This window comes from Hemicordylus capensis, chromosome 7 (genome assembly GCF_027244095.1).
Source record: "Hemicordylus capensis ecotype Gifberg chromosome 7, rHemCap1.1.pri, whole genome shotgun sequence".
Classification (NCBI taxonomy): Eukaryota; Metazoa; Chordata; class Lepidosauria; order Squamata; family Cordylidae; genus Hemicordylus; species Hemicordylus capensis.
The window spans coordinates 23,880,056-23,898,077 of record NC_069663.1 but is presented as its reverse complement, the minus strand read 5'-3'; the positions used below and the strand labels follow the sequence as shown (position 1 = coordinate 23,898,077).

At 50.6% G+C, this 18,022-nt stretch overlaps 1 protein-coding gene across 1 annotated transcript in view; it reads right to left on the bottom strand.

The window, feature by feature from the left end:
* Positions 1 to 738: 738 nt before the first annotated feature.
* ATP1A3 (ATPase Na+/K+ transporting subunit alpha 3) overlaps positions 739 to 18,022 on the bottom strand; it is a 30,336-nt gene continuing 13,052 nt past the window's right edge. The window contains exons 9-23 of the mRNA XM_053267124.1: positions 16,524 to 16,722; positions 16,030 to 16,139; positions 15,595 to 15,729; positions 13,406 to 13,598; positions 12,170 to 12,345; positions 11,370 to 11,506; positions 10,325 to 10,475; positions 9,716 to 9,884; positions 9,111 to 9,265; positions 7,710 to 7,833; positions 7,078 to 7,223; positions 4,543 to 4,673; positions 3,181 to 3,282; positions 2,757 to 2,848; positions 739 to 2,228 (exon numbers count right to left, since the gene is read on the bottom strand). Of these exons, the coding sequence (XP_053123099.1) occupies positions 2,200 to 2,228; positions 2,757 to 2,848; positions 3,181 to 3,282; positions 4,543 to 4,673; positions 7,078 to 7,223; positions 7,710 to 7,833; positions 9,111 to 9,265; positions 9,716 to 9,884; positions 10,325 to 10,475; positions 11,370 to 11,506; positions 12,170 to 12,345; positions 13,406 to 13,598; positions 15,595 to 15,729; positions 16,030 to 16,139; positions 16,524 to 16,722 (2,049 nt within the window). The 3' untranslated portion in view covers positions 739 to 2,199. The remainder of the gene's footprint in view (positions 2,229 to 2,756; positions 2,849 to 3,180; positions 3,283 to 4,542; positions 4,674 to 7,077; positions 7,224 to 7,709; positions 7,834 to 9,110; positions 9,266 to 9,715; positions 9,885 to 10,324; positions 10,476 to 11,369; positions 11,507 to 12,169; positions 12,346 to 13,405; positions 13,599 to 15,594; positions 15,730 to 16,029; positions 16,140 to 16,523; positions 16,723 to 18,022) is intronic.

Genomic DNA, 18,022 nt, shown 5'->3' with positions numbered 1-18,022 from the left:
GCCTACAGCCCACCAGAACCACAGATTACTCTGGTGCGGAGGGAGACAGGAAAGGAATTGAAATGTATACAGCAGCAGCTGCCTTCTTTAAAGGCACAGAGGAAGAACCGGTGGTGGTGGTGGTGGTAGTAGTGGTAGTAGTAGTAATAATAATAGATGAATCAGCAGCATGCACTGAATGGATAACTTATCACCTGCCACACTGGAAAGGATAATTTCTTTGAATTATATTTTTCTTTGACTACTGCTCATGATCATCACCTTTATTTCTTTATTTGTGACAGAGCTGAGTTTTACCTAATTATCAGGAATATAGTTGAGGCAGCAGCATCCTTTCTATAAGTGCAGCTGAAAATAAGAGACAAATGGTGTCCTATGAGGGACAGACCATTTTGGGCTGGAATAAGGGATTGTTAAAACCCTTAAGAATTTCCTTTGACAGTCCTTCTTCCCCCAAGGCAGGGCTGCACAACCTGGCCCGCCCCCATTGGTGGTGGACTCCCATGATCTCCAGCCACAATGTCCAGTAGTAAGGGATGGTGGGAGTTGTAGTCCAGCATCTGCAGGAGCACCCAGGTTGTGTAGCAAGCGCCCTAAGATCAGAGGAAGCATTCAAAAATGACACACCCTGCAGACCACCACCTGTGATCTCAAGTGGACAATCTTCCACCCCAGCAGATGGGCTCTGATTAAGACACACACAGAGAGACATGTAATGAGGTGGCCACCTCTCTCATATTAAATATTCCACTTCTGGTTTTTATTTGTTAAATCTTTTTTGTTTTTTCCTTGTTTTGGTTGGTTCACACGACAACACGATCCCGAAACGGGAAGGAGAAGATAGATAGGACAGGATAGACTGCACCTCCTGCGGCATGGGTCTCTCCTGTTTCCCTTCGCCTCCCCCCCACAAAACACAAAGAAAATAAAGGGTGATGGTGGGGGCAGAGAGGTGAAGCCATCTCACCCCATAAAGAGGCAGAGAGCTCCCTCCCCAGGAAAGATGAGGGAAGGGCAGATGTTCTCCTGAAGAGGAGATTATGGCTGAGGCCGCCTCTGCTCTATACTGTGGGGTGGACCAGGAGCCCAGGAACATGGCTGACCCAAGGTGGGGGGGGCAGATGATGGTGGTGGTAAGCACCAATGGGAACACAGCCAGGAGCTTCCTCTTTCCCCTCTATATGTTGTTTTGGGATAGGAAGGTAACAGTGCCCCCTCACCCACCCACCCCACACACACGGAGGGGTAGGTAAGTAGGAAGGAAGAAGCTGCAGTCTTGGTCCTTTCAGAGCCATTCTGTACATGCACAGGAGAACGTGCTCCAGAGCTCCTGGGCTTCACTGACACCTCTAGTAGGAGTCTGAGGCAGAGAGTGGGGTGGGTCAGCTGGGGAGGGGGAAACAAGAGATCCTGGTGCTTTTTGTTCTTGGTGGGTCCTTTCCCCTTTGTGCTCGAGCACCACACGCACACACACGCACACACACCAGAAAGTTGTGAGCAGGGGGAAGGCCAGGGGTCTTAGTTGGGCCGTGGGGCAAACCCGTGGCCAGCCTGTATCCCCCTCAGGCACACACAAGCACACACGCCTATGTTCCTAGGAGGGGCGGGTGGGAAACAGACTGGAGAATCACTGGGGGGGGGGCAGGGGGAGGGAGGAGCCATCAGCTCCCCAAACTGGGGTCATATTTCTTACTACTACTACTAACTGGATGAGAGTAACCCCCCTCCCCCCCCGACTTTGGCTCACAGATCCGAGGCATTGTTGTTCTGGGGTGCTGCTGGTCCCCGGGTTCAATCCCAGCTAAGGGAGGGAATCTGAAGTGGGGAGGGGGAAGAGGTAAAGAAATCGTGCCCCATCTCCCCTTTTGCCTCTGGCACACATCCCCCCCCGCCCCCGACTGCTCCTAAACAAACAAAAAGAAAAGGAAGAATATGGCAGAGGGCTGGGGGAGGGGGCACTTCCCTCCCCCACCCCCAGCCTGGGACATGCATGCCGAATGGCGGGGGGGGGGCAGAGTCCCCATCTCAGCCGTCCAGGCTGGGGGAATGGGGTGGGCAGCTGGGTGGGCGGTTTCTATGTCCGAGGATATGATCCCGGCCTTACGGTCGCTCTCGTAATCAGGGGGGTAGGCAGGATTTCAGAGGGGAGAAGTGTCCCCCTTGCAGGGGAGACAACCAGCCATGGACAAGGGAAGAGCCTCAGTAGTAGGTTTCCTTCTCCACCCAACCTGGGAAAGAAAACAGATGGGGTGGGGCATTAGTACCAGGTAGGAGCCGCCTTCCTCGCACACCCCAGCTCAGGATTTTTTCCACCCTCTTATACCAACAACCAGAGGTGGCTGTCAACACCAACGAGACCAAACTCTCGGTGTGCATGATGCTTTAGAGTACAGTACAAGGAAACAGGTCTCTGCCCCAAGGAGCTTACAATCCAGAATGTAACATGTCGCTCCCTCATTTCGGAGCGCTTTGTCCCTGAACCACCCTCAGTCTCAGCGCAAGGCTGCCTATGTGGCACATCCATGCGACCACTTCACCCTTAACGGCCGAAACGTTGGTTGACAACCTTAACTCTTCTGTCCGAATGTAGATTGTAAGCTCCTTGCATTAGAGACCTGTCTTGCTTTATAAAAGGGCCTGTATGGAGCAACAGGTAGCAATAGAGACAGAGAGCCCCCATCCCTTCGCTTAAAGCCCAGGGACTGAGGGTTATGTTACACCCGCCGGTTTGTGGCACACCTCCCGGCCCCACTCACCTCCTGGATTACGGCGCAGTATGAGTTTACGGATTTCATCATACACAAAAATAAGGAAACTGTATGGGAAGGCGCAGAACCACCAGCTAGGCCTGAGGAGAGCAAGAAAGAAAGCGGATTTGTACCACAGCCCTGGGTTGGGAGGGCAGGGCCTCCCGAGAATGGAGAAGAACTATGGCTGTGCTCAGGTTTAACCCTCCAGGTTTAACCTCAGGTTTAACCCTCCAGAACAGGGTCTCCGAACCAGGGTCTGCAAAAGCTGCTGGACTACAACTCCCATCATCCCTTTGGCCGTTGTGACTGAGGATGATGGGAGTTGTAGTCCAACAACTACTGCAGACCTAAGGTTGGAAACTCCCACCCTAGAAAAACTGCTTTGTGCCCAAAAGGGAAACAACCGTTGGACAAGACTAGCCATACTCACTTCAAGGGATACATTCTCAGTGCCACATCCATGCCAGGACAATAGGACAGGAAGGCGGCCAAGGCAGTCTCCTCAAAGAGACCAAAAATAAGGATCTTGTTTCTGAGGGGAGAGAGAGAGAGAAAGAGAAGGAAGGTGAGACGTCTCCTGAGGGCCTCCGTCACTACCAAGGAGGAGCAACTCCACTGGGTGTCACAAGTTCCAGCTCTGGGCACTTCTCTGCTGTCCCGAGTCCCACGTGTGGTGCAAATGCGGAGTGTGGCAGGAAATCCTGCCTCACAGGAGCCCAGGAGGTGGCCTTCTACCAAGTCCAACCCTCGGCCCATCTAGCTCTGCACGGACTAGCAGGGACTCTCCAAGGTTGCAGGCAGGCGTCTCTCTCCCAGCCCTACCTGGAGATGCTGCCAGGGAGTCAACCTGGGTCCTTCTGCACGCAAGGAGGCAGCTGCTCTTCCACTGAGCTGTGGCCTCCCCCGCTATCTTACAGCAGTCACATTCAGTCTCCCAGCCAGAGCCAAACCAAGGTAGACCCTGCTTAGCAAAGGGGACAATTCGCACTTGCTGCCACAAGACCAGCTCTCCTCTCCTCCCCATTAAACATGTGATGGACACACACTGACAAGCCAATCATGAGTCCTCAGTGCAGGTCCAGTGTTGGTCTTCCAAGGGACTTGAGTCATCCCTTTATGCTCTCCCTGTACATCATGGGGCTACTCTGGTGTAACCCAGCTGCTTCCTAACATGTCTAATCAAAGCAAACAAGGTTATCCCTCCCATCTGTGGGTTTCACAGTTCCCTAGAAACCATAACTTGTGAATGTACCAAGACAGGGTCACTTCACCTATTCCATATTTTAAGAGAACACTTTTAAAATGTAATACATGAATGAGACAAAGAGGTGTTTGGAAGCCCATCTATCATACAGCAATCTGAGAACCTGGAGTTGCTGCCACATAAAAACACCCAAACAGTGTGGAAATGCCAGGGCTTCTTTGACTAGAATCCCTGATTCACGATCTCACAACAGCCCTGTGAGGTGGGCCTAGGCTGAGAGAAAGTGACGGCCCACAGTTGTCTTGTGAGTTTCATCACTTGCGAGTGGGGATTTGGACCCAAGACTGTCTGGTTCTAATCGTGACCCCTTAACTACTACACCGCACAAGCTCTCCAAATGCATAAGCAGACTCCAAGCCCAGCCCTTGATCATAAGCCTTTTCCCTTCACCCACTCAGCACAGCTTGCCTGCCAAGCTCTGACACATACTAGCCCCTTTCCCATAATCCATTTGCTGTTTGCAGAAGAGGTGGTGCTGTGTCTTGTCCCTTCGACAGCAACCCCAAACCCATGCCCCAGTGCCCTTACTTCATGCCCTGCTGGAAGACGGAATTCCTTCGGGTTTTACAGATGATCAAGTCGGCCCACTGCACCACCACGATGCTGACAAAGAAGGCCGTGTGGCACGTGAATTCCACCACTTTGCGCTGCTCGTAGGTCTGGGAAGGCAGAGGAGGAGGGAGTCAGGAGCCCTGGGAGCAACCAGAACCCCTTTCGCTCTTCGCCCCCAGAAACGGGGAAATGGTTTACAATTTATTAAATATATCATAAATGAATTCATGGCAGCTTACAACGAAATCCATTTAAAAACAGTCAAACACAACCTCTGAAGTCACAGAAATGCAAGTTAGGGCAATCATTAAAACAGCATTAAAGAGATGGGTGATCAGATCTCTGACTTCTCTCCTAGATTGGCTTTAAGAGCCCAAACTATCATCTCAGGTTCTATACCTGCCTAGAGGAAAACACCCCCTAGTTGGGGTTGCCAGCCCTCCAAGATTGGCCTGAAGTCCTCAGGAACAGGCATCCAGGTGACTCTTAAAAGCAACCCTGGGTATGCTTTAATGACTCAATTTCGTCGAAAATATTGGGTGGAGATTAAAGGGCGGGGTGGGGGGCCTCCAGGGGGACCTCCAGCCAGAATCCGTGACTCAACTCTTTGTTATTCTGCCCGAAATACCTTCTGTCCTACCACCCAATTCAGAAGCCTGCAATGAATTCAAGAACATTCTGGATTGACTGGCTGCAGTCATGGAACTGATCCATCATAGACACTACACCAGATATTAGCAAGGACCAGCAGCTGCAGGCAGCAAGGAACGAGTGGGTTTCACAATTCCATACAGGCAATCTGTGGTCTCCTTTTGTGATAAGAGGATCAATCAATCAACTAATTAATTAAAATACCGAAACTACTAATTGTGACTCATTTCTACAGAATTGCTTTGAATGTTTGACAATCCTTATCACCGTAATCTCCAAATTCTGCTAAGCTTAGTTTATGGGTCTCATTTCACAGATGTGGGACCGAGACGGAGAGAGAGGGTTGCTCCAGGCAGCGTACCAGAGCGCCATAGATAAACTGGGGTAAGAACTCAGGCGTTCCTAAGGGCAAGCTAAAAGTTACACTAAGCTTGTATGTTTGCTTAATGTAACCTGCATACTCTTAGGAAAACCTGAGTTCACCTCTCTGTCTTTTGGTTTCTCACCCACTTATGTTAAATAACGGGGAGGGGATCAGGATCAGAGCCATAGCACGTGTGGAGTGGGCATGAGACCCTTTCCCGACAGTTTCAATGAAATTGCATTTAGTTTCATTGCAGGTGCAGAGGTTTATAGGTACAGAGGTTTCCATGGCATAATGGAGGCTTCTCCTTTGGGGCTAACAGCAGGGTTAAGGGTTTTCACTGGGACCATGGAACAAGGGATAACGTTTAAAAGCCCATGGTCCTGGTCCTGATCAGCTCCTGATGCTTCTGCTCTTTCTTTGGAAAAAACACCCCAAAGTGCAAGGCCGGGCTATGTGCTTTAAGAAAGTTTGGTCTAAGCCCGTTATGCCACTGGACCACATTGGCTCTCAGCCCTGTTGTCCCAGGGCTAACTCTGAGCATTACAGTGCACATGTTAAAGTATTTTAAAAGTACTTTTAAAACAGGCCTGCTCAACTTAGCCCCCCCCAGCTGTTTTTGGACTACAACTCCCATAATCACCAGCCATAGTGGCCAATAGCCAGAGATTATGGGAGTTGTAGGCCAACATCTGCATGAGGGCCAGAGTTGAGCAGCCCTGTTTTAAAACATTATTTTCATTAGTACATCTCAGATCATATACCGTTCCACAAGACTGAAAATAAATTGCCCGGAACAAATCTAGTTCCTTTCTAGTTATTCCAGAATGTAACAGAACTACTATGGAAACATTCCATTTTGCACCCAAAATGCAAAGGATTTTCCACCCTGTTTATGGAATAGCCTCCTCAATGAGGTTCGCCTGGCTTCATCACTTTGTTCTTTTAGAAGCCAGGTAAAGACCTTTTTGTTCACCCAGGCTTTTAAAATTCTGGTTTTCAAATTTGGTCTGATTTTTAACTAATTTCAAAATGAGTTTTTAAACTGGGGGCGGAGCAGGGGGGCAGAGTTGCAGGCACTCAGGCCACCATTTTTGTCATGTGTTGCGGTGGACCAATTGGAGCACAGGAGCGCCTGCATTTTATTATTATTTTTATTATTGTTCTTGTTATTTTGACCAATTAGGGCTAACATTCTGAGTCAAAACATCCATTTCTGCTTCAGATCAGAGTTGTTCATTTCCCCCTTTTCTGTTATATACCAAGACCTAATTCAACCATACCTTAAAAGCTGGATTTAGACTTTGAGTGTTTTGGGGGACAGGAAGCCATTTTGCTAAACTGTGTTGAGAACACTTTTTAGGCTGAAAAGCACTATAAAACCTTTTTTCAATAACTAATCATAATTAAGTTCTGATCTTTTCACTTCTACATTAATCTCCTTTTAATTTCAAGGAACAGCCCAGCACAGTACTGCCATATTTCTGTCTACTCACCCACTGCTGCCCGTATGAATCCTCCAGGTCATTGACTGTCCGGTCATCCCAATTCAGACGGATTCCAACCAGCACAGATGGGAGAAAGCCATTCTCCGCCAGGATCACAAAGTAGGAGAAGAAACCACCCAGGGCCTGGATCATTCCTGCAAAAGAAAGCGAGGGTTGCAGGGACAGCCTGGCTTTCCTCCTCCCTCATTTCTGCCATCTCAACACTGCTAATACTCAGTGAGTCAAAGCTCCTCACATTTCATGCTTTTGCCACACAAGCCATCAGCCTAGCTGCCCGCATGATTGTGTCAGTAATCTGTGGCCCACAAAAACAACCAGCTGTAAAGTTTCCTTGCCAAGAGTTTATCAGCTCTCAGTCATCATAGGCAACCAGTTAAGTGGCTGGTTATAGTATATTTGTGTGTGTGTGTTAGGCTGATCACATCACTTTCCATTTCTCTCTATGTGGTTTTCCCTTCGTATGAATGGGGGATTCAAACACTCCAATTCATTGTTTTATTGTATTTTAAACATCTTGTAAGCTGCATTGAGAACCCAGTTAGCAGGCAGGTACTGATCTTTTAAAAATCAATCAATATGCACACTTATTGCTCCCCCCCCCCACCACCACACACACTCACCAATTTGCCCATAAGCCATACTGATCAGCCTCTCATTCACCAGCTTGTCAGTCCTGGGGTTTCTTGGCTGTCGCTTCATGATGTCACTCTCCGCTGCTTCATAAGCTAAGGAGATGGCTGGCACCTGAAGCAGGCAAAGACCAGAGAGGAGGGAGAATTTAGGAAGGGCGGTATATAAATTGAATGAATGAATGAATAAGTAATGGTTAGCTTGGTCTGGTCTGGTCTGCTGGACAGTCCAGAAAACCTCTTTCACTTCATTACTTCCAGAGCCTGGGGAGATGTCCTGATTTTTTAAATTAAATGTACAAGTGGGAACATAGGAAGCTGCCATATACTGAGTCAGACCCTTGGTCCATCTAGCTCAGTATTACCTACCCAGACTGGCAGCGGCTTCTCCAAGGTTGCAGCAGGCAGGAGTCTCTCTCAGCCCTATCCTGGAGATGCCGCCAGGGAGGGAACTTGGGACCTTTCGCTCTTCCCAAAGTGGCCCCATCCCCCGAGGGGAATATCTTACAATGCTCACATATGTAGTCTCCCATTCAAATGCAACCAGGGCGGATCCTGCTTAGCAAAGGGGACATACCATTTTTGCTACCCAAAGAAGACCAAGCTGGTCTTCTCCCATAATATTCAGAGACTGCACGCTTCAGAAAGTATGGAATGATGTTGTGTCTTCTTTGCTCTGAATCATGAGTGCTGCCTGGGAGGCAGCCATTTTGTCACACTGGCAACATGAGGCAAGGAGCCTCTGCCTTAGAATCCAATTGTAAACACCACTGAAAAGCCGTGCCTGTTTGGCGGTCAAAGCTTCTCCCCCTCAGAGCACCCTGGGGCTTGTAGTCTTGCAATGCAACGGGAGACAGCTCAACACTCTCGTAAGAGTTGCAGTTCCGAGAGCTCCTTGAGGGGTGAGCCATGCCACATTCAAAGCTTGAGTCAGTGCAGGAAAACATCCCCTAGCACACAGAAATCAAGTTCTTAGGGAGAAGGGTTCTAGATGGGCAGTCTGTGTACAGAGATGAGACAGCACTCCGTCCTCCTTTCCTTCTACCTAGAGGCCAAAGCAATACAGCCCAGAAACAATTATCGCCGTGTGATGTGATGTAAACTGGGTCTTAGTTGAGGCCAAGAGCTAACCATTCCATGCAAGGGATCAAGCCTGGCCGTGGAGGCTGGCCGCGCTGGGCAGCTACTGAGGGTCCAGGACCCAAATAAGGGCCCGTTGCTGGTCCCTGAGACAAGCTCTGTGCCCGTAGCCTTCAGGTAATGGTGGCAGAGTGGCTGTTGGGGCCAAACCCGGTCCAGCGGAAGACAGTTTGCCAAAGCCCCCCAGAAATCCAGATCTAGCCCTCCATACCTGCGGAGACGGGAGTTGGGGAAAGCAGGCAGGAGACTCACCATGTCAGTACCCAAGTCAATGCAGAGGATGGTGATGGTGCCCAGGGGCAGGGGGATGTTGGCCATGATGAAGAGCAGGAAAGGGGTGATCTCGGGGATGTTGCTGGTCAAGGTGTAGGCAATGGATTTCTTCAGATTGTCAAAGATCAGGCGTCCTGGCAGGAGGGAGACACATGGGCATAAGGGGGAGAGACAGGGGGCACAGCTGGGGAGCAGGGAGAGCAGGATTCCCAAAAGTCAGAGCCAGCCAGATCTCAGCACCCACTGACATGATCTGGAGAGTTCCCTCCCCGCACTGGATTCTGCGTCCCTCCCGCTCTGTCTGGCCTGGCCCCGCTTCCCTTCCAGATCGTGAAAAGGATCTCCGCAAAGAGAGCAGGTCAGGGAACAATTCTCCAGCCAATCTACTGAGGACAGGACAAGAAGCGACGGGTGGAGCTGCCAAGGAGCATGCCAAGGGGATACTAGGGGGCAACTCCCTACTGATTAAAGCAGTTAGCAACAGAACAAGAAGCTCTGCTTAGAGAGGTGGTTCTTCTTCACATCAGCTGGCACAACAGCCATTCCCTCTTCCCAGGAAAGCCCAGAATATCCCCCTTGCTTACCCTCTTCAACTCCTGTGACAATAGAGGCAAAGTTGTCATCTAGCAAGATCATGTCAGCAGCCTGCTTGGAGACATCGGAGCCAGCAATGCCCATGGCTACCCCAATGTCAGCCTTCTTCAGGGCAGGGGAGTCGTTCACTCCGTCACCTGTTACTGCCACAATGGCACCCTGCATGGGTAAGAAACACACCGTCAGGGCCAGGAGGAGGAGGATGAGTCACGACAACAGTCTGGCAGCTAGATGGCTGTAACTAGACAGCTCCTCCATAGAGAGGGGGTGCTTAGTCAGAAGGGTTAAGTGGGCATTCGCAGTGGAGTATATCATAGGCCTAGCTCAGTTGCCAACTTTTTCAGCAGCCCCTGCTCCTGCGCCTTGATCTGCAGATAATTGGCAGGTGATAGGGCTTCTCTCCATACTGTGAAAAGCTTTACCTCCTGAGGACATACAAAACCAGCCTAAGAATTAACTAATTCCTCATAGGCTGCCCTGGACTTCCTACTGCTTGGAGACAGGGAACCTAAGAGGGTTCACTGGTAGGAGGAGGTGTGGGCTGGGTTAGTTTTATGTCTAACGTGGGTCCAGTTGTGGGGCACAGAAGCGGTTCCTACCTGTCTCTGGCAGCCTTCCACAATGATAAGTTTCTGCTGTGGGGAGGTGCGAGCGAAGACGATCTCTGTGTGGTTCTGTAGGATCTCATCTATCTGCTCTGCGGTCATGTCCTTCAAGTCCGTGCCATGGATCACACAGGCTTTGGCATCCCTGGGTGGGTGAAAGATGGCGTCAGGGTGGGGATGTGGGGCAGGGGGGCATCGCCATCCACACACAGACACAGGGCTGGTCCGCCACTAGGTAAGCCATGACAACATCATTATGGGGGCAAAATGGAGGGAGGCATCACCATCCACACAGATATGGGGCTGGCCCTACAAGTAGGAAATCCAAGATGACTTCACTTTGGCTGCTGTCCCAGAAGGAACAGCAACTCTCTCTCAGGGAGACTGGAACGTGAGGATGGGGCCAAGTCACAGATAAGAGAACCAACCGGCAAAATCAGAGAGTGAATAGAGTCCTTTTAGACTGGGGAAGGACCTGATGGGAGACCCCACAACACTGACAAATGGTGGAAGGGGAAGTAACTCTGGTGCAAAAATGTACCAGAGAACCCTGGGACCTGCAATGAAGCAAGCAAGGCCATGCAGAACAAGAGCCTATGATGGCTTGTGAGGGGTGGGAGGTCATCTTAGTATTGCTTTGCTACGTTTGTGTTCCAGCCTTTCTCCAAGAACTCCAAAGAGCGTATGGTTTAGAAGTCAATCCCATCTCCCCAAGACCCATACTTCTGTGAGGACCCCCCGCCCCATCAAACTACAACTCCCAGAATTCTTTTGGGGAGGAGGGAAGCCATAACAACAAGAGCCAGCAGCACACTTGGGTTCCCATGTGGCCTCCCTTTCTAGTACCAGCCAGGCCTGCACAGCTGGTAGAAGGAACTACTTCAGATGCCTTCAGACCACATTGAGCGATGCTGCTCAGCCTGTCTTGCTTCTGCGCCTGCCACGATTCCTGTGCTTCCCTCACCTTCTTCTCAGCCACGTCTGGCTTCTTCCTCTCCTGCCCCGCCCTGCCCCCCATGCCCTCTTGCTACCCCCTTACCTTGGGTTGACCTGGGTGACGGGGATGTTGAGTCGAGCAGCAATGTCTTCCACCGTCTCGTTGCCCTCAGAGATAATGCCCACACCTTTGGCAATGGCCTTGGCTGTGATGGGATGGTCACCTGTTACCATGATCACCTGGTGGGGAGAACAGCAGTTAACAAAAGGAGTCCCTATGAGTGGACTGGATGCAGTAAAGTCCACCCAGGCTCCCATCCCAAGAGCGATAAAGGTCAAAGAAAGGTGTAAGTGGCCCATGGGGCCAACGGTTGCTAAGGAGGCGCAGACAGTTGCCAGGGGAAATGCAAGGTCCTCCTGGAGCTCCTTCTCCATCTGTTCCCCAGGTCTGATTTAAGCCTAAGGCATCACGCTCTCTCCAGCCACCATTGGCTCAGCTACTGTGATGTCACAGGCCACAGACCAATCAGCTGATTGCGTAAGGAGAACCTTTGGCTCTGAATGTTGAGGTCCATGGGATTCACTCCAAGGCAATGAGGATGTCTTATGCCACAGGCTTTTCAAAGACCTTGTGGGCATGGACCAATAGAAGAATGCCAGAGTCTTTCGCTAGAAAGAGCAAGAAGAGGCTTCCTGCTTACGAGGCAGGATTGCCCCTCCAGAGCGACAAATACAGCTAGGCAAGCAATCTCAGAACGGTTGCACATCCCCAGAGGCAGCAGCATATCAGCACTGGGCAGAGCCCGCTTTCAGGAAGCAGCCGCTCAGCTCATTTGGGCAGCAACTGAAGTGTCGCCCTCGGCCCCTGCACCTGAGCTTCCAGGCGAGTAGCGCTGCCTTTACCTTAATGCCAGCACTTCGGCATTTTCCCACAGCATCAGGCACAGCAGCCCGGGGTGGATCAATCATGGACATGAGCCCGACGAAGCAGAGGTTCTCGGTGGTAAAGTTGACGTCATCGCAGTCAAAAGCAAAACCTTTGGGGTACTGCTCCTCAGGCATGTAGAAGTGGCAGAAACCTGAAGGGAGAGGAGGAGGTCAAAACCTTGGTACTCGCTGTCTAGAAATTGGGTTGCCAAATGCTAACCTGGAAGCTTTGCCTCTCTCTTTAAAGATTTGGAACCCTGCTCGGCCCCAAGGTGCAAAAATCCAGATGCCCACTTGCCACGGGCATCTAAAAAAATGACCTGGAGATTGGCATCAGGGTTACTGCAGAGGTCAGGTAGCAGGTTCCTTGTGCTAGCCAGCTCCAGAAAGGGGTGGGTGTGTGTGTGTTGTCAGCTGACCCCACAGGCAGGGGCATAGCTAGGGGAGAGGGGGCCCATGTTCACCTCTCTCCCCAGTGGCCCCTTGGGTAATGAAGAAAACAGGGAGGTCTGGAGCTGGGAGGCCCTCAGGAGTTCAAGGGCCCGGGTTCTTTGAACCCATCTGCTCAATTATAGCTACACCCCTGCCCACATGCCAGGCCAGATCTTTCAGGCCCCAAGAAGCCCTGACCTCTGAGCCAACTCATCAGTCTAAGACAGAAACCAGATCCCCAGATGTTATCGGACAACTCCGATTATCTCCAGCCACGATGGCTGAAGGGATGATGGGAGTTGTAATCCAACATCCTCTGAAGACACAAGGTTGGGAACCCCTAGTCTAAGCATCAAAGCTGCTAAAAAGATTCTCAGCCCCCACCAGTATATCTCTGACTGTGTTATCTGCCCAGCCACTGGCCCTTTAGACCCTGGTTTCCCTGTACAGAATAGGATTGCCAATTATGCCTGGAGATATTCCGGCAGATTCCCCTCCCAATTTCTTTCACAATATCAAGCCACTCAAATCTCCAGCATTCTTTCAATAGTCCGATGGAAATTTCAAATTGAAATCGCCGGATTGGATATTGATGCCAATTCCTGGAGGCTCCAAGCCAAATCCAGGAGGGCTGGCAGCCATCACACCAAGACGGGCCCCTTGCCCCAGGCTTGGTAGCTCCTCAGTGTTGGCTCAGGGCTGCAGCCCTGCCCGTCCACACCACCTCACCCTCTTCCACCCCTTCCCAGCTTCCCGCAGATCTCTTCTGAGCAGCCATACCCAGCACCCTCTCGCCAAGGCCTCCCAGCTCCAAGTAGGCATTCTGGAAAGCTTCTTTCATCTCCTCGTCGAGGGTCTGCTCTTTGCCCTGGAACAGGATGGTGGAGCATCGGTCCAGGATGCGCTCGGGTGCGCCTTTCATCACCAGCAGGTAGCGGTTATCATTGGGATCCTCCGTCTCGTGGATAGAGAGCTGGAGGAAGCAGGAGAGCCATTCTCAGGAGACAAGCGGGGTGCAACACATCCCGGGGTGCTACTTGGAAACCTTCTCCCGGCACAGACTGGGGTACCAAGAAGGGCCCTGAATTCCACCCTCCAGAGGATGACCGAGAACCAGTTGACAACATCTTCACTCAACAGGCCATTCATTTATGGAATTCACGGCCATGTGATGGGGAGACGAGGCGGTTTTAAAAGGAGATTGGACAAATTCACGGAAGCCATTCATGGATCAATGGCTGTACAGCACAATAGCTAGGTGGAACTTCACTGGCCAGAGACAGGAGAACTTTCAATAGCCATTGCTGGAAATCAACAGCAGGATGGGGCTTTGCCTAGATTTCCTGCTTCTAAATTTCGCAGAGGCAACTCCTTGGCCACTATGGGGAAAAAGGACCCTGGGCATGATGGGGCCTGTGGTTTGATCCAGAAGGACTCATCTCATGTCTCTCTATCCTTCCACTATGCAAAACGAATGAAGTGACAGAATTCCTGGACTGTACCACTTCAGATTGCAGGAGGTTTTATTTTATCAGCTACTTTCAGAAAAGCTGGCCAAAAATAATCAGCAGGAATGTCACTGCCCCATAGCAAGTCAACCCATTGGTCCCACTAGCCAAGTGCTGTCTGCTTGGGTCGGCTTTCTAAAGATTCAGTCAGGTCTTCCCTGCCCCACTGCCTGAGACCCTTCCTACTGAAAATGTGGGGAACAAAAGCTGGGACCTTCTGCAGGCAAAGCATGTATTTTAAAGCATGTATTTTGCCACGGAGTGATGGACCCTCCTTGTGGCTTCTGGTTGGCTGTGTCTGTTTGAGACCAATCCGATGGGAACACAAAGGAGTGTGAACTTGTCTCTTTGGACAACAACTAGGCAGTTGTAAGCGGAGATGCTTTCTATGTCCAATGACATAAATATAACGGATGAACATTTAACTGCTTCTCTTTTTCACATTTTGGGCAGTCTCTTACAAACGTGCCTTGATTTTAATCACTTGTTTATATTTGGATATGGTGATGGCTTATGGCCGAGTCAATAGAAAGAACCAGGGCTGGAAATTAAGCCCTGCTGGCATCATGACCGACATTATGGAATTGGGGGCGGGGAGGTTAGGGGGTGGGGTGGGGTGGGGTGTAAGGCACAGCCCACTGCACAGAAGGCCCACTTTGGGCCTGAGCAAAGTGACAGATGCGGTCATTGACTTAGCATCGGGGCACCACCCCTTCTGGCTCCAGAGGGCGTTGTCCACCCAGGCGCATCATTCCAGACCGCTGCCCATGGGGAATCCTGGCTAATCCTCCCCAGCTGTCAGAAAAAAAGAGAGGATTAGGGCTGACGGGCCTGAGAATCTGGGAATGGGGAGCTGTATTGGGATCAATGACTCATTCCTCTCCATGGGAACCAAGTTCAAGAAGGCAGAGTCAATCCCAGGCTGGGATCCTCCAACCAGAGTGTCGAGTTTCCAAGAGAGCCGTTCCAACTCTTGAAAATCTTGGGAGGGGGAGTCCTTGTTCTGCGGGGCTGAAAGGAAGATGCACATGGGCATCAGGGCCTGCAGACCACTCTTTCAGAAATGGGGGGGGCACTTTGGGATGGGGCAACTCTTATATTTTGTTGGCAGTACGTTCCGGACAGACAAAAGGGAATACTCTTTCACTTAACACAGGGGTCCTCAACCTTGGCTCCTCAAATGGTGTTGGACTACAAATCCCATCATCTGCTGCTGCAATGGCTAGTATTGCTAGTGGAATGTTGGCCAGTTATTTCTGGGCTAAGATTGACACAAGCCCTGTTTACACAGCCATTCAACGCTCATATAATCTGTGTACAGTATCTACATGTACAGATCTGTACACAGGTACTTTATGTTGAACAGAGCTACAGCAGGGCAACTCCTGCCAGCATCCTGTATTCCAGGAAGCCTGTACTCAGGTCCACTTGTAAGAGGAGGGCCAGCCTGAGAGGGTCTACCTGGTATTTGTTGGTGGAGTTGAAGGGGATCTCCGCCACTTTCTTGTTCTTCTCCCTCATGAGCTTGACAGATCCAGAGGAGAGCTCAATGCATTTCAAAAGGGCTGACTCAGAAGCGTCTCCTGCCACATCACGCTGTGGGAAGAAGAAGGGGTCGTTGGAATGGGGTGGGGTGGGCTCAAGACCTTCCACAGTGCATCCTTCACCTAACATATTCCTTTGCCATAAGGAATAAGTCATAGTAATCTCCAAGGCCCCTACTCCTCCCCACCCCAAATTACACACCACCACCCCGGGTGACACCCATCATATTATTTTCACTCGGAAAACAGATGACAGAAATGGAGACACCTTTACACTCGCTTGCCCCTTTAAGTGTACCCAGGCCTGTCACATCCAACAGCATAACGCCCCTGTGGAATCTCCTGCTCTCACCTTGAGGATGGGCACATTCTCCTGACCCCCCTTGAAGACAGCTCGGTTGCAAAGCCCTGCAATGTGGGACAGGGCTACCCAGGTGAGAGAGCTCTTGTCAAAGGCCGTGCCTGCAAGGAGCAGAGAGAGAGAGAGAGAGATCGGGGTTCATGAAGTGACGTTTTAGCCTGGGGGCAGGGGGGGATGAGACTAGGCAGCGGCCAACCTGAGGCTCTCCAGCGGTGACTAGACTACAGTTCCCATCCCTACCAACAATTGTGGCTGGGGATGGTGGGAGTTGTAGTCCAATCACAACTGGAGTGTCTTGAGTTGGCCAGCCCCGGACTAGATTGAAAGAGGAGAGAGGTGGGGAGACCAAAGCGAGAGAGACCCAAGAGAGACACTCCTTCGCCTCCGATGGCCTCACTCAAGAGAGATGACACGTCAACTTCCCATCACGCTTTTCGCCTCAGGGCAGACAAGGGCTCCCTGACCCCCCACCCCAGAGCCCTCACCAGACTGGTCCTCGGTGGTATCGGCCTCATGGATCTGGTTGTCAAACCACATGTGGGCGACGGTCATGCGGTTCTGAGTCAGGGTCCCCGTCTTGTCTGAGCAGATGGTGGAGGTAGAGCCCAGGGTCTCCACAGCCTCCAAGTTCTTCACCAAGCAGTTCTTGCGGGCCATGCGCTTGGCCGTCAGGGTCAGACATACCTGGTGGGAGGACAGGGGGCAGTGGCAGGAGGGGACCCAAACGGAGATTCCCTGGATTTCCCCAGATCTCGCAAAAGCTCTGACTTTCTGTGCTTCACAATGCCAATGAACAGGGAAGGCTGCTCTATACTGAGTCAGACTATCGGTCCATTCAGCTCAGCTTTGTCTGCACTGACAGGCAGCAGCTCTCTCAGATTTCCGGAGGGGTCTTTTCCCAGCCCTATCTGAAGATACCATGGATTGGATCTGGGACCTTCTGCACACAGGCCAACCACTGACCTAAGTAAGGCCCCTCCCCAAGTTTGTTTGTTTGTTTAATTTATCTATTAAATTTGTAGACTGCCCCAAACTTCCCTCTGTGGGCAGTTTATAACACCACAAAACAAATTAAGACAAAAGTGAAAACCTTAAAACAATTTAAAACCACAGTCAAGTTAAAAAGCTTGGGTGAAAAAACCAATCTTTAAAGACTTTTTTAAAGTTGTCAGAGATGGGGAGGTTCTTATTGCAGAAGGGAGTGCGTTCCAGTGTCTCGGGGCAGCAACCAAGAAGGCCTGTCGTCCCTACGTAACCACGAGACGAGCTGGTGGCAGCTGCGGACGAACCTCTCCAGACGATTTCAATGGGCAATGGGGCTCATGGTAAAGATGATGTTCTCTTAAATACCCAGGACCTAAGCTATTTCGGGCTTTATAAGTTAAAACCAGCACATTGTATTGTATTACTGCCAGCCAGTGTAGTTCTTTTAGTATAGGAGTAATATGGTCTCTCCAAGATGACCCAGAGACCAACCTGACTGCTGCATTCTGGACCAACTGCAGTTTCCGGACTACATACGAAGGCAGCCCTAAATAGAGTGCATTGCAATAGTCAAGTCTGGAGGTTTGATGTAGGTTTGATGAAGTTTGATGTAGAATTATGAATGGGCTCATCCTCTATCTCAGAGGTATTTTTCATCACCTTCTACCAGATCCTTCAAACAGGAGCTGCTAAGGATGGGGCCTGGGACCTTCAGCATGTAAGGTCAGACTTGGGATAGCTCAAGGATATTCCAAGTCTCTTCCTTGAGTGTGCACAATTAAAAAAAAAAACTAGGAACTCTCTAGTGCATTTATTTTTTAGAGATGGAAGGGAAAATGTTCAGGCAATATCCTATCCACTTTCCATGGAAGTTTCCTCCTCCTTGTTGCCATTCACCCCATTTGAAGGTATGGAAGGTGACCCAGTGAACGTCATGGCTGAGTGGAAATGTAAACCTGGGTTCTTCCACTTGGAGCCTGACATTCTAACCGCTACCACA